We start from the raw sequence: 16,271 nt of genomic DNA, 5'->3' as shown, positions 1-16,271 counted from the left end.
AGTGGATCTCCTCCCAAGGTAAACAGCATTCTTTTAAAAACATTTAAGTTATAATAATGAACACTGTCAGCCAAACTATCCAGCAAACCAGTCTTACAAGGACAAGAATCCCACAGCCATGCCAGTTCCTGAAGGGGATCACAGGCAAGGCCTGGGACCACAGCATGGTACAGATGACCAAGTGCTGCTTACAGCAGCCAAGTCCCCTGGGCCAAAGGTAACCATACCACCAGGTTACTCTGCATGCAGACACAGTGCACCAGCACAGCTCCCTCTCAGGCTCTGCTACTGATTAGGAACAAAACACTCAGTATTCTCTTCCAGGAGCATTGCCTACTCTTACATAAAACAACTTTCTTTCATTTCTTGCAGCCTGGCAGTATAACTACACAACTACAAATATTGTTCAATTTTAAAGCCAAATAGCCCAATTACACTAAATTAAATAATTACGTTTTTCCCCCTTTATCATAAAATGCACTTTTGCAAATGTGTTGATGCAGTATTTTAATGGCCAAATAATGCCCTTCAGCATCCTTCAGCAAGTCACAGGAATACCAGCGTTTAACCTCTATGAACTGAAAACCAGTTTAGACCTTCTCTTGCTATAATAAATCAAATAGCAGGAAAGAAGGTTTTATTTCACAGACAAATTTTATTATTGGAGGCTATTATGAAAAATGTACTGCCCACAAGGCACAGATGGGCATAAAAAGCCCAAGCAGCTGCCTCCAATTAACCCACCCTTCTTTCCAAGTCAGGCAGGACTGGATGGCTCCGAGGTCTGGGAGCTCTTCTTACTCTAAAGGAGGTGAAGGACAGGGCAGAGGTAGAGACAACCCAACAGGTCAAAAAGTGTCAGAGAGGGGCACAGGAGAACACACTGGACATGCTGAGTGATGTGGAAGTCAGTAGTAGAGGAAGATGGTAACAACCTAAAGTAATTCTTATATAGGGGTGGGTTGCTTAATGAGTACCAGTCACTTTCCTTCCCCCTTTAACTTGACTTCTGTATTGATAAAGCTCATCTGACAGCAGAGTATCAGTATATTTAACACTGCTAGGAGAGAACACTGACTTATTTTTCAAGTATGTTTTAGCCGTGGAAAAGCCCTCTGACATGAAATAAAGAAGGGTCCCATGCTTTTCAACTCCCTAGTAACACTACATCCTTGTTGATCAGACTACTACAAATCTCTCTGATCTCCAGGATGAGTACCCAGGCTTTATGGCTTAGCCTCCCAGGTCATGTCAGGACTCTCAAAAGATCTCTGAAACCCGAGACCTAAACTCATATACGTTTGACAAGTGAAGTTCATATTTTTGCACTAAATTATTTTGTATTTATGTGGCATCTATCACCCAAACATATAGAAGGCTTGATAAACAGTTATCAGTTTCCCCACAGAAAATCAAGTATTAGCACTACTATTTTACATATAGAAATACAAAGAAAAACAATTAATGTAGCAGTCTGCTGAAAAAATATGTTGCAATGAAGCTGCTTTTGTCTCATTTTATCAGCTTTCCCCTGCAAAGCAATTGCAAATACCAAGTCTTTGTGGGTAGTACTCCTATGAAAAGTGAGAAGGAAGAAACACTTCCCTGTCCCTGTCAAGACAAAAGCTTCCTCAGACATCTCAGGAGCAGTAAGCTCATTAGCATTAAATACATCTGTAAATACCAACAGGTTTAGACAAAATATATGAGAACTGTAATCTTTTAAAAAGAGAACATCCTTACCTGCGATTCCTATGAAGACTGTCAGACCAAAACAAATAAAGAATACTACAAAGACCAGAACAAAATGCCTTTTGGACAGTGTATACAATCGCATCGGGGCCAGCCTACAGGAAGCAAAAGAAACCACAGAATTATTGTCTGTCATATTTCTAAAGGGGCAGAAAATAAACCCCATTCACTCTTCAACAAAGAAAATTAAACCAAAAGCTGAGGTAACACGTAACACTAAGAAAAAAGATAATGCTGCTTCATAGAGCAAAGATAACAGGAATTGTTAAACACGTGTATGTACGCACACATCTGTGCTCCAAAATGTATGAATTTTGCCCATTTTTTAATGTTAGGGTTTTCTATTGTCTAAAACTTGTGCAACAGAAAGCATTTCTTAAAGGGAGAAACGGTTGTTTTTGTTATTTCATACATTAATAACTTAAACGTCCAAGACTCTGTGTCTCCTGCAATGAGAGCTTAATCTAAAGGGACAGACATCATGAACAACTCAGTTACCTGCACAGGATCTTGATGAGCTGTCTATACCCTATAAATATACTTCAACCTAGCAGGATCATCCCTAACAAGGACTAGAGCAGAACTCCAGATCTGCCAGATGTGCATGCTCAGGCATTGAACTCTTGTCTGAGCTCCACCAAAGCTTGGGGAATAAAAACCTGAACTCAAGTTTGCTATTGGACACCTAAACACAAATACACGTACAATCAATGACATCTCCTGCACCATGCATTGGTGGTTAGCATTAGCTTAAAGACAAAACGGGGGCAGGGGTGTGGGTGTGCATTGAAAATACCAACTGCATTCCCTGGAAAACAGGTAACTTCCAGTTCTGTTAGCCTAAGGGAAATATGATTAAATAACTAATCTTACCTAAGGTGGACAAATCCACCATGTTTCAAAATACAGCAAACACTTCCTCTTGAGTTACACCAGAACTGAGCCACCACATACCTGACTTTCTACTGCTGGTCCAGGAGGTATGATCACAGGAATCTGTACAGTTTATATGGGAGAGCTGCAGGACTGGGGGGCTGATGGAGTGGTGCCAATAAATTTGTATGGTGGAGTGTTTTTCAATAAATTTGTATGAGCACCATCATGGAAAGAAATGAAACCTTAAGACTTTTTAATGACAGCATTCCCTTTTAGCTTGGAATAAAACTTCTTTCTTCTTTTCACCAGCTGAATGGTACTCTTAGTGGTTCACCACATTAACAAAGAATTGCAGAAGAGATGGTGAAATCCTCCCCATAAGCCCAGCCTGAACTCTTGGACCAGGTACCATGTGCTGCATGCATGGCAGCCCTTAAAGCAAGGCAAACAATTCACTTTAAACCAGTACAAGGATTTAATAATAACAACCTTTATTTTCTTTGAGAATCACTGCATTTTCACCAAGTGAAGCACTACCAAAACCAATTTGCATTATTTCTTTACTGTAAAGTTTGAGAGATCCAAATCTTAATTTATTATCACAGAAAGGAGGTGGGGAAGGGAGGAAAACCCCAGAGAAGTAATGAGAACCGCCAGCAAGTAGCTGCAAATGTTACAAGTCTGCACAAACTGGCTGTGCAGGACGCCAGGCAGCACCTTCGAAACACCTGCCACACACCTTTACACATAGCAGAAACTCTGCATCAGTCTACAGGTCAGCACAGCTGACTGTACAGCCAAAAAAGGCAAACCATACACGAAATGATCAAGTAATTACCATATAGGCAATATTGGATCCTCACACAGAAGCCTCACTGACAAACAGAATTTTAAGCTGACTTTTAAAAATGCCAATTAATAGAGGCATTTCAAACCAGAACTTGTCTGCACAACTCTTGCAGCGATGTAACTGCAGTATTTTTCTTATATCAATGTCCTAAAACCTCAGCCTTCATGCACTTAAACCATGTTAAAGCTATTAAATCTGTACTAGTACTAAAACAACTAAGGTGCATTTTTCCATCAGCTCCAGGGGCTCCTTCAGTTGCAGAGATGACCTGGTATTCCCTGCCTACCTGAGTACACCAAGTATGGGATGGTATCTTGAGATACCAAAGTATAAATCGTAACAAGAAAATCCTTGACATATAAAAACAGTACATAAAATGTGGACATGCCTGAATTAACTGTAAGACTTCAAGTGGATACCAGATGCTTCACGGCAGAGCACAAACTGAGGATCTCTCAACACAGGAAAGTCCATGGCTTGAGCATAGCTGACAACTGGAAGGGTATCATGTTTGCAGCAAAGCATAACATATACTTGTGCTGTCAGAACAGCTCACATCTGGGCATCCACTTGACAGCTACAGGCTGACGCAGGATACTTCTGACTTGCTGTGCACGTTCTTGGTTCTTTTCATAAGTTTCCTAATTTCAAAGTTCTTACAAACATTTCAAAATGCATGATGTGGACATGGAAAGCATCTCCCTCTCCACACTCCTTACAGGAAAGCCACCAGTTCCTCACCCAGCCAACAGTGTTACAACCACTGGCAATAAGCACACTGGTTTACGCATAAGCCAGAGTAGATGTGCTTATGAGCTTTTGAAGAAACACATTCCAAACACTGGCTCATTTTTTATTCCAGCTGCTCTCCAGATGGTGCAACACCAAGTAGCTGGAATGGGTAGGTGTACAGGTGTACAGGAACCTACCAACAGGGATGCTGTACCCAGAGTGGAGACACAAAGAGGAGGGACACACCCCGTGTTTTACTTTCATTCACATCTGTACTCCTCAAGTCTCGCTTAAGCCACTGACTGAATGTGCTGCTTTAGAGGTCAGTAAGGCAAGGTGGACGCTTTTACTCACAGCAAACATAACAACTCAGCCAAATCTTAACTGCACTTCTCATGAGAGCAAACCACAATTTACAGCATTCCTATCAGGTGATGCACGCTCCACTGCCCCTCGACGCAGAACTTCCTTGTGTAGATTTAAGAGTCTCGTTGCACCTACCACCAGCTGACACGCAAAGCAGGTAAAATCACCTTCCCTTGAGTTCATTGTTTAACACCTGCCTTTTGGAAAGAGACTATATAAAGTTTATGAATATACGTAAGTGCAAGTTGGTGATGCCCCACTGACAGCCTCTAGCTTACATCTGAAAGGCCCAAGAAAGAATGAAATGTTGGAAACACATTTACAGGAAAATCAAAAAAGATTACTCTCTCTGGATGCACCCATTCAAATAAGTCAAGAACTGTGCTTTGCTTTACCAAGCAAAGTGGAAGATACGTTAATCAGCCCAACCACAGCAGTCCAAAGCTCAAGACTAGGCATCCAACTGTCTGCAGGTCAGTCAGGCAGCTTTTACCACCTACACTCAGCTTTACCCTAATTCAGAGCGGTTTATAATTAACTTATGTCTGAAACTGACTGCAAAGGAGGAGAAAACACTGAGATACAAACAGAGAAATAGTATACTTACACGTCTTAAACAGCAGTCAGTAAAACTAAACTGCTCTAGTGCAGCCTGTGACAGAGTTAACTTTGGAAACACACACTCAAAATGACTGCAACCTTTCAGTAGCCATTCATACATGAGATGTAAAGGTGGGTTGCATTTTGCTTTTGGAGTAAAGTTTTGTCTCCAAAAGGTCAGCAAAATGTTCCTCAGATACTCCTCATCTTCAAATCACTTCTCATGAATGAATAACAAAGTCTTTAAAGAAGACCATCATGAAAAACAGAGCCGGTTATATAACAGTTTTCACTAAAGACTGACTTTAAGGAAGGGAAAGCTCTGGTGAAACTGAGATTAAGCAGTAGGCAGACACAGAGTCGGTATTAAAATCAGAAATAGCATGCTTTTATGCACAGAAGCTTTTCTGAAATCCTAGCCTCAACATCTCTGCCTCCAACTGCTCTTCTCTATTTTAGGCTCACTCCCAAATAGAACCATCAAACCCACTTTGATTTGAATAATTATATATTCTACCTACGTTGACAGTACTGGGGCTATCCATACACCCTGCACTTCCTCATGGTTTAAATGCATTGCCTGCTTTGGTGTCCCTCAGAAGACCTTGAATTTCTCCTTGCAAATGTATTCCACAAGGGTTAACAGCTAATGAGGCAGCACATGACTACATAAAAAGAGGCATAAAATTAACATTGTCAGTACTTTATAGAACTTCTACATGACAACTGACAGATAAACATGGCTATGCTTAATCTTTGCATGGGTGCACGGAACGGGTTTGGCTTTTTTGGTTTTTTTAGTTGTTGTTCGTTGAATTCATTTAAGTCTGAATAATTAATCACGGCTATGGTTCTGTCCATGCCAAGAAATATCCGGGAAAACAAGTTTTATTTTCCCTTTAACAAACAATCTGAGAGTGAAGATACCGGGCGTGGGGGGAGGTTTTATTCGCCCTCTGAAAGGCAAACTCACAGCGTTCACCTAAAGAAAAGGACAGTCACCCTCGGGGTGCCGAGTGGCGAACCACAACCTCAGATACATTCATTTAACCCTCGGCGAGCTGATTTCCTTAACGAGGATAACGTGTATAAACTGAATTAGACTCAGACCGCTCAAAGATATTGAGGGGGTCTCCCTCCCTGGAGACACTCAAGACCCGTCAGGACACAATCCCGCGCCACGTGCTCCAGGACTGACCCTGCCGGAGCGGGCGGGCTGCACCAGACGGCCAGCGACCGCGGTCCCTTCCAAGCCCGCCCGTTGTGTGATTCTGTCAATGACAACGCTCAGCTCCTCCCTCAGGGAGAGCAGTTTGTTCTCCCGGCCCCGGACGCGGACCCGAGCGAACCGGCGCCCCTCAGGCTCGCGCGCCCCCCGCTGCTCCCCGCCCCCCACTCACGGCTCCATCGCGGCGCCGCGCGCGCGCTGCCGGCACCTCCTCCGCGCGCCGCCGCCGTGGCACAGCCGGCGCCGCGCGACGCCTTCCGCGTGCGTCACCGCGCGGCCGCCACGCGGCCCCGCACACGTCACGGGCCCCGCCGCGCCCCGGCCGCGGGGCAGCAGCGGGGGGGAGGGGGGGGGGGCGGGGGAGCTACGGCGAGCCCGAGGGGACATGCGCCCGCGCTCTGCCGGGGCGGCGGGAGGGAGAGCGGGAGAGACCCCTCGGGAGGGAGTGGGAGTGCGATACGGCGCCAGCTTATCTTTGGTGAGCCGGCTTGCAGCGCCAGCACACGGCTGGTCCTGGCCTGCCGAGCGCTGCGGGTCCTGGCCTGCCGAGCGCTGCGGGTTCAAAATCACAGTAACACAGAATCAGGGAACAAACTAGGTTGGAAAAGATCCCCAAGATCACCGAGTCCAACCTATGACCTAACACCACCGTGTCTGCTACACCATGGCACGGAGTGCTACGTCAGTCTTTCCTTAAACACCTTTAAGTATGGTGGATTCACCACCTCCCCAGACAGCCCGTTCCAATGTCTAATTGCCCTTTCTGTGGGAAAATTCCTCCTAATGTCCAACCTGAACCTTCTCTGGTGCAGCGTGAAGCCACTTCCCCTTGTCCTGTGGCTGGTTCCTTGGGAGAAGAGACCAGCCCCCACCTGGCTCCAGCCTCCTTTCTGGTGGCTGTAGAGAGCAACGAGGTCTCCCCTGAGCCTCCTTTTCTCCAGACCAAATACTCCCAGCTCCCTCAGCTGCTCCTCACAGGACTTGTGCTCCAGACCCTTCCCCAGCTCTGCTGCCCTTTCCTGGACATGCTCCAGCCCCTCAGTGTCCTTCCTGCAGTGAGGGGCCCAGAACTGATCACAGGATTCGAGGTGCAGCCTCACCAGTGCCGAGTACAGGGGGACAATGCCTGCCCTGCTCCTGCTGGCCACACCATTGCTGATCCAGGCCAGGATGCCATCGGCCTTCTTGGCCACCTGGGCACAGCTGGCTCATGTTCAGCTGCTGACCAGCACCCCCAGGTCCTTTTCTGCCAGGCCGCTTCCCAGGTACTCTTCTCCCAGCCCATAGCACTGCATGGAGTTGTGAACCAAAGTGTAGAGCCCAGCATTTGGTCTAGTTGAACCTCATACTGTTGGTTATGAGGCCAAACGTGTCCTTGTGTCAGGATAACAGCAGTATTTTCCACGTTTCTAGTGTGCTTAATCAGCTTGTGCTGTAGTAGTAGCAACCACAGGTAGCAGAGGGAAATTTAACTGTAGAAACAGAAAATACTTAGGACAGATAAGTGGTTCTGAATCCAGTCTAAACCCATCCATTTTAGGCAAAAGGCCCAGTGTGACGTATCCATGCTGAACATGCACATGTTTTGTGCCACCTGGGTCGTAAACGATTTTGTTTCCTCTTTCAGTGGAACTAAAATGCTGTCATTGCAGTCATCTGCACGAAGCTTTGTGGTATTCAAGGGATGTGATTGACGTATCGTGTTTGCAGAGAATTCAGTCAGCTCATGAGCAACAGAAATTAAATCCTAGGAGTAAGCAACTACTTTTAACACACTTTGTAATAAAAATCTCTAGTTCACACCCAGTAGTGTTCTGTTCTTGCACAATGTTAAGATAAAGTTGGATTTCTGTTCTGAATTTTTGTTACATGTCCTAAGACTGGGCAACAAAGATTGACAACGTAGGTAGTGACGGTAAAGAGTAGGAAGGTGTAAGGGTTAGACAAATTATGTTTTGTACTCATTTTTGATAGCTCTAACATCTGCTCATAGAAAGTCAGCACTGCAGTTACTAAAACATGTGGGAATACCTGATGCGTAGTCTTGAATGAAATTCAGAGTAACTGCCTGGCTTTGGTGTTTGTCATATACAGAAGGTAGAGCCACTTTGGGATGACCCCCAAAGAAATGCTTAGATAGATCAGTCAACAAACAATTTAAAAATTATCTCTTCAACAGTTAAATAATTTCATTAAAAGCTTACTTAGATGATACAATGGTCTTATTGCATTTCCTTTTTAAAAGTATTTAGTATTAATAACATTATTCATTTTATTCCATTACTCTGGGGGCAGTTATGTCATTACTTGTGACCTGTGGGACCCAGTTGTGTAACACCACTGAACCTAAAAACATGCTGGGAATTAATTTAGTCATTGATACTGGTATTTATCCCATCAGTGATTTACAGCACTGATGATCACTTAGTAATCTCATAAAAATAGCTGCCTTGAGAAATACATAGTACCAATTGATGAAAAAAAAATGTCCACGCATTTTAAATCAAGAAGAGTTTAAACTGTAGACAAGAATTAACTGGGGGAAAGAAAATAAAGCTTTGAGTAATCAGGACAACTTAACAAAGTGTATCTGCTCAGAACAAGTTATCATTACTGCCAAGCCACAATTGGCCATTAGGTCATGGATGACTATGACATGCATTGTGTTGCTTTCAGCACACTTCAGGCTTCTCCAACAAGTTCTCCCAGGCCAGAAAATGATGGAATGGTGCTTACAGCATCTGTGACCATTCCCAGTATTCAGGGAAGTGTGGTTGTGGAGTTATGACTCTCTGTAGTTACACTTCTATTTATGTGCACACAGCTGAGCTGTTCCAAGGACTGCTCCAATCCCTCTGGCACTCAGGTGTCTCACTAACATGAATTTATTGTCCTCAAACCAAAACTATGTTCTTCTCATTGAGTAGGTAGGAAACTTGAAGCACAGAGAGACTAAGCCTTGCCAAAAGTCACTTGGAGAACTGTGTGGGTGGCAGAGCTTGAAATCCAGCTCACTTCAATTAGCCATGGAACCCCATTTCTCTTTGCCATCTACCAATTTACAAAGGGTTGTGGATACACTGTAAATGTGTACATTTCATGCTATTTTTTGGTGAAAATTTTGGCACTGAGTTTACAAACTAAACACTTGGAGGGAAGGCACTGTGAAACTCCTCTCTCTTCACAGAGTCAGTCAGTCTCACTCTGCTTCTTCCAAGAAGGTGCCACTCAGTGCCTTGTCTGCCCTGCTCTGGGATGAGATAGTGCAAGAAACTGCTGTCTGCCTCATTGGTTGTAGGAGCTGGACAGTGTGTGATGAATGAGGCTTGCAAGAGAAGGCAGACTGAGCTATCAGTAGGAGGCTAAATGCTCACTCAGCTGGGATTCTACTTAAACTGAGCACCTTAGCACTAAAGCTGTACTTTCATGGCCAGTTTACACTTTCATGACTCACACCTACAGCTTCAGTGACAACAGGTGAAATCCAGCCTCTCTCTAGCTGGAGCTCTTTGAATTTTGCCAGCACTCGGTGCAGTGGACTGGTGAATCAAAATAATGGAAACCATCTGAGTTAAAGGTCTCTTAGGAATCAGTTGCTCAGTCAGTGTGCAGATAAAGGATTAATTGTGGGCAGATGAAGAGAGAGCAGAAATGTGTGACCGGAGAAATGAGAGCTAGGATGGCTTTTTCCAGCTACAGAACCAGTTTATGGCACCTTAAAGCAATCATGAAGCTACAGTGTTAGTCTCATCCTCCTCACTGTTTCAAGCCTTCTGGCCCTAGCTATATACTTCCCATTGGGGTCATTCAGGTTCTTCGAATTGCCATGACCCTGAAAGAGCAAGAGAAGGATACCATCTGTGGCTCAAAGCAGCCTGAAGTTCCTGCCTGGGTCAAGGCTGAAGGCAGCATGAACCTTCCAGGAATTTGAGTGCAGATGTCCAACAAGGTCTTGTTGACCTCATGGCTTCTCACAGACTTGTACTTTAGCCCTGGTAGTAGATGTATATTGGTGTGAAGAAATGTATGTTTTATCACAGCAGCCTTCTCTGGCAACTTCAAGTTTCTTCTCAGATGCACACAGGTACCAGTTCTCTAAGGAAAAATGAACAGCTTCTCTTTATTGCTGAGTCAAATGATGTGGTATTCTCTGGTCTTTTTGCCAAAGGAGCAGGACCACAGTCAATGAAATTTTCCCACATGGTTTGAAGATTGTCTATGTAAAATCAAGCATTAATTAAAGCTGCAAGTTAAAAATACTATTCGTGATGTCCTATATACAATCTTTTCTTTTTGATGTACAAAATGTCATATTATTACATGATAGGAGTTTAAAATTTATCCCTTGTGTAAAGCAGGGGAGATTGAAGGACATTTATCTCAGTCTCTGGGTATTATTACTAAATTCAGCATCAATACTATGCTTCCCTGTATAAGCTGATTGGCCTGTGGGACATGTTCATTAACCTAGAAATTGATTTTTCAGGAATGCCATGTTGCAGTTATGCAACTCTGATGTCAGACCACAATTTGGCCATGCTCCTGCTCTCTCCTGTCTATCAGATAGACACTTCAATTCCTATCAAAATGCTTCCAGCAAGCTGAACCAGCTAGGTGATAGAGTTATGAAATTCTCACAGAAAAATATCTGTCAGCTGATTGGGAAGCCTGGTGTCTTCTGGTAAGCTTTGGTATCTCACTGCTAGCACGTCAAGGAGTCAAGGAGATAAAAATGTGTTTTAGTAAAATTGGTGCTAAGCTGTTTTCATATCAATAGTCTACTCAAATAGTCTATGCCTTAGAGAAGCAGGGGAGTTCTCATCTGCTGTCAGAGCAGTAAGTCTCTACATTACATCCCAGAGTGTGCTCATTTATAGCCTGACCAAACATGCTGAGTAAAACAAAGAGGGACAAGAGGATCAAAAATCTAATTCTCCTTCCTGTAAATGGGAGTTGCCTGTAGGAAGAATGCATGGTAGCATCAAGGAACCCTCCTCCACACCAGGAATCTAAAAAGCAAGGTGCCATTGCTACATCCACCCACAGTGCTGAAGGGAAGCACTTGCCAGAACAGCAGGTATGCAGTAACAGAAACTCACTTTACACCAGGTCACTTAGGTTAAGATCTTGGGAATGCAGAGAATTACTAGCATGACGTGTAAGTCAGGAAGTGTTATTTCCATGCTAAGAGTCCATTTCATTCTAGATGACTGGCAGCTGATACCTCTTGGGGGTATTGTCACTGAAGAAAGGGCAATCTAGCATTAACTCTGCAAGTTCATTTGATTCACTAAAGTAGCATCTTTTTTTTTTTTTTTCAATGCAGAAAGTCCCCCATACACTCTTAAGGTCATAAAAATGAATTAATAATAGTTTATCTTGGAGAGCTCAAGATTCTTCTAGAAATAAAGCTGAACAAATGCTTCTCCCAGGACCTCTTATTTGTTAATTCAACAAGTGAATGCCTCCCCTCTTTCTCCATTCTAGTGCCAATGCTCCTTATTGTGCTGCCAGATGCACACAGGTACATTTCCATCACTCCTTATCACCTCCCATGGCTTCTCACACCACGCTCAAGTGTATGGAGCCACTGTTTTGCCAGGAAAGACCACGGTTTTATTAGACTCTGCCAAGCTGTTAGGCAGTGTTTCCAGGCTCTGTGAGTCTGTAGTCTTTGATGTTGTGAATAATGAGACAAACTCAATCTAACGGACCACCTCCCCCTTCACTGGGAAAAAACGACATTCTGAAGTCAAATGACTTAAGCAGAACAGCTGGGGTACTGTGCAGAAGCAGACTGCCCAGATGCACACTAAAATAGAGCTGAAAGAGACCTTACAAGGTACTTCATCTTTCCCTCTGTTTTAGGACAGCATCTGCCAGATCTAAGACTTTCCTGGCATATGTTTGTCAAAAGTTTTTAAAACCCTCTAATGATGGAGATGCTGGAGTCTCTCTGGATAATCCTTTCTTGTAGTGTTTTGCCATCCTTCCCATTCAGATTTTTTTTCTTGAGGTCTAACAAGAACTTTTATTGCTTCACTTAATATTACTCAGAACTTTTATTGCTTCAGTTAGTGTTTTGTCCAGGATGAAGTTTCTCTTTACAGAAATTCCTATGCCTCCAACTTCAGTGTTTGTTCTTTTGGGGGAGTAATTTCAAATTTTCCTCAAAGCTATGCTTTCAAGACTTTTGATTATCCAGATCCCTGTTTTATCCTCTCTTCCACTGACAGACCCTTGAAGTGTGGTGTTCAGAATTGGACATAGCTTGCACTAAGGTCTGGAGTGTTGACTAAAGTAGGTGGTGTAACTCTCACATCTTATGCTTCTGCTGTACATTTACCTTCTTCATGTGTATAAGACAACGTCATTGTTGAAAGAGGCTATTTTATAAAAAATATTACAATTTCTATACCCTTTAAAGAAAAAATGTCATAACTGTTCCCCAGCTTGTATTTGTGTAGCTGAACAGCATCCATTCTCGGCATAGTTCCTGGCACCTGTTTCTCCTGATGTTCATTCTACTTTTTTGGAAACTTCCTCCAATTCAAAAATTCCTTTCATTTATAACCGAGGTGTCCAACACCCTTGGAGCCCTTCCTAGCCTTCTGTAATCTCAAACCATCCATACTCTCCAGCCATCACTGGTCAGTCACGGAAACAGCAGACAAGGCAAAGCTCTGAAGAAATGTGGGTGTAGCCCACGCAGCGTATCTGTCCCTTCTGACCTCACCCTTTGCCAACCACTCTCATTTTTCTAATCTATCCTTACCCTGTTCCAGGATAGTTTGGCGGCTGCCTCTAGAACACATCCTTGCTTGCTACGACAGTGGAAAAGTCGTGGCACGGAGGGACGCAGATGGAAACTGCCTGTGTATGGGTGTTAAATTAACAGGTGAGGCAGGAAGAGAGGCGTGGGGCTGTCTGATCGGGGGGCTCTCCAGAGCACATCTCCCGGGCGGAGCAGCGGCCCCTCCGCCGCCGGCCTGCGGGACCCGGGCGCTCGCCTGGAGCAGCCCCGGGGCCGGGAGGCCGCTCCCGGGCGCTCAGCCGGGGGCTCCTCGTGCGGTGCCCGGCACCCAACCCCCGCTCGCCCCCCGCTCGCCCCCCGATCCCGGCCGGAGCCGCGCCCGGCAGTACCGGTAGTAGCGATCATCCTTGTAGGGCGTGAGGTCCTCCTGGATCTCCCGGTACGTCTCCCGCACCCGCCGGCAGAAGCGCTTGACCTCGCCGCACAGCGGGCTCCCGAAGGCGGCGAAATCCGCCTCCATGCCGCCCACGCCGCCGCCTCAGGCCCCGCGCTCCGCCATGGAGCCCCGCCGGAGCCCGCCCGGCGCTGCGCGGCCGCGGGGCGGGGGCGGCGCTGGAGCCGCAGCGGCGGCGGAGGATGCGGGGGGGAGCGGATGCAGGAACGGGGGATGCAGGGAAGGGGGATGCAGGGAAGGGGCCGAATGCAGGAGCCACCGATGCAGGGGCGGGAGATGCAGGGACGAAAGATGCAGGAATGGGGGATGCAGCAGCAGCAGGGGATGCAGGGGCGGAGGATGCAGGGCGGGCCCTCCGCGCACGGCCCGCACCCTCGGGGGCGGCGGGAGTCGCTTCAGCACCACGGAGAGGGGCGGCCGGTGCCGGGAAGTGAGCAACGAGCTCGCATTGCCTCCGCTAAAAATATCTCTTTTCTTTTAATTTTTTTTAAATAAAACTGGTTTGTTCTCAAAAGCATATCAGCTCTATGTAAAATAAATGCCCTGATTTTTATTGCTTCTTTCCCCCAACGTAGCAGGTATGTAAAAGAAACCCTATGCTAAATCCACTTTTCATGGTCATGACGCTGTAAACGGTCCAAAACTAAGAATGGTGCCGTTTACATTGTCTAAACCCAGAACCTCTGAACTAAACTCTAGTCAGTTTGCAGAGCACCATGTTAGCTTCATTCATATTAAACTTTCCTTCATAAACAAATTCACATTTAAACACATTTAAATGATTCAATCAGTTGAAGACTTAATTTCTACTAACTAATGGCAGTGATGATATCCAATTCAAAAGCAAAAATTCCATTACTCTTGATATGCAATCATTGTGTCCAGAAGGTATAAATATCAAAGTCTTCTGTACTGCTCCTCTCATGTAAATATCTTCCCTGTTGACATTCAGGAAGCTGGGCTGGATTATTTCCTAGCCTTGCCCTTAGTCTATATTTTATCACGTACTAAGACTGGAACATGCATTTTTACTTAAATTGATCTCTCACAAATGTGTGCTGGCAAGAGGTTACTCCTGGTGGCGCAGTGGGAGAGGGACAGACGACTCATCTTCCCCAGCAGGTGGGGGAGAAAGAAAGGTTCATCTCTGACCAAGAATTTCTATTTCCTACTTATGAATATTTCTAAAGTTGAGAAGACATAGCAGCAGATAAAAGCCACATGCACATTTAAGTCAGAGACAAAGGGGTTTTTTGGTTGGTTTGTTTATTTTTTGAGAGCCCAGAGCAGCATCATTCCAGACACACAATGTTCTTTGTTGTGCTGGACATTATCCAGGCTGGCTTCCAATGGTGTTTGTCTCTCTACACCTCAAATGCCATGGGAGAGTTTCACACCTTCTATGGAAGGCTGGCAGGTTATTCACAGAGAAGGTGTTAGCATTGACCACATACTAACCCACTAACTTCTGCTATCAAAAAAACCAGACAGTGTTTCAAGCAACAAATACCAGATATTTTAGGATTAAAATTAGGCTTGTGAATAGTAAAACTTGTGGGAAGACACAAGCAACTGTATATTCCCATTGTGGTCCATATTCAACGCTCAAAAGACTCTAAGAAGGTCAAGAATGCATTTTGAATCTCCACAACACTTCAATACATTGACAAAACAAGCAGTACTTAGGGTTGTATGCAATTCCTAAGTAACATTTTTAAGGTAAAAAAAAATAGCTGGCATCCAAACCTTTTTTCAAAGAAGTTTCAGGTTGCCTTATTTTAGTAAACAAGAGAAGCATTAAAACATATTTTTAATATTGAACGGACACTTCTATTAAAACTGCCAATCTATTTTCTTTTGTGAAGATCTGATATCTGATGAATGGAACATTTCAGCTTGCTGCCCACTTACCCCAGCCTTGCAAACCTAACAGATTATTCTTCTCCCATGATTGGCTGTCTGTCTTTCCTGTCCAGTGCTGTCAGAGCACAGACTGGGCTGGCACAGAAACGTGTTTGGTTCTGTAGGAAGCAGAACTTCAGTAAAAGCAAAGGGAGGCCAAGGTTTCATAGACAGCTTTGCAAATAAGGTGCAAGAGTAGCCAGCAGATAAGCAGCACTGGGGCAGGACTCACCTGACTCGTTTCAGGGTACCCCAGCTCATCTATCCAAGCACAGCCTGATTTTGCTGATTTTCACAGCACATGATAAAAGAGAGGTAGCATCGAACTACATCTAAGAACAAACTGATCTAAAGTACTGCTGAGAGTCTGACAATCTCAGTTAGAATTTAAGCATTTGGAACTCAATTCATCCCCTGAGTGCTTCTGGACTTCATGAGGGAAAGAAAACCCCCAAAGACTAAGATGTAATCAGCATCTGCACTGCCTCATATCACATAAGGTGGAAAGAGTTTATTTTTGAGGGTGGAGCTTATCAGAAGTCCCCCTTCTCATGTTTTTTCCTGGTTCTCCCCCTGTGTACAGTGAGCCTTTTGCAGCATCAGCCACATGTATTATATTGTGATAGTGGTTAAATACAGAGCTTAGCAATCCATGGAAAAGCACCAGGGTTATTACTCTGGACTCTTTCAGAAGCAATAGCAGCTGGTGCTGAGAAATAAAGGGAATAAATGCTGCCAACTCGAGTCTTTTTTTTTT

The 16,271-nt window shown here is 44.6% G+C and overlaps 1 protein-coding gene across 3 annotated transcripts in view; it reads right to left on the bottom strand.

Annotated features, from left to right (window-relative positions):
* The window catches only part of TMEM181 (transmembrane protein 181), a 33,923-nt gene extending 19,975 nt beyond the window's left edge, over nt 1–13,948 (bottom strand). Inside the window, exons 1-2 of one of the 3 annotated variants that reach the window (XM_038132360.1) lie at nt 13,548–13,948; nt 1,744–1,847 (exon numbers count right to left, since the gene is read on the bottom strand). In XM_038132360.1, the coding sequence (XP_037988288.1) occupies nt 1,744–1,847; nt 13,548–13,678 (235 nt within the window). In that variant the 5' untranslated portion in view covers nt 13,679–13,948. Of the gene's footprint in view, nt 1–1,743; nt 1,848–6,178; nt 6,535–6,576; nt 6,631–13,547 lie in introns of those variants that run through there. The other 2 variants (XM_038132362.1, XM_038132361.1) reach the window with 2 other exon arrangements.
* Between the last annotated feature and the right edge of the window lie 2,323 nt (nt 13,949–16,271).

This window comes from Motacilla alba, chromosome 3, assembly GCF_015832195.1.
Source record: "Motacilla alba alba isolate MOTALB_02 chromosome 3, Motacilla_alba_V1.0_pri, whole genome shotgun sequence".
Classification (NCBI taxonomy): domain Eukaryota; kingdom Metazoa; phylum Chordata; class Aves; order Passeriformes; family Motacillidae; genus Motacilla; species Motacilla alba.
Note: the sequence above shows the minus strand (reverse complement) of the source record. Positions and strands in the feature narration are given on the sequence as shown.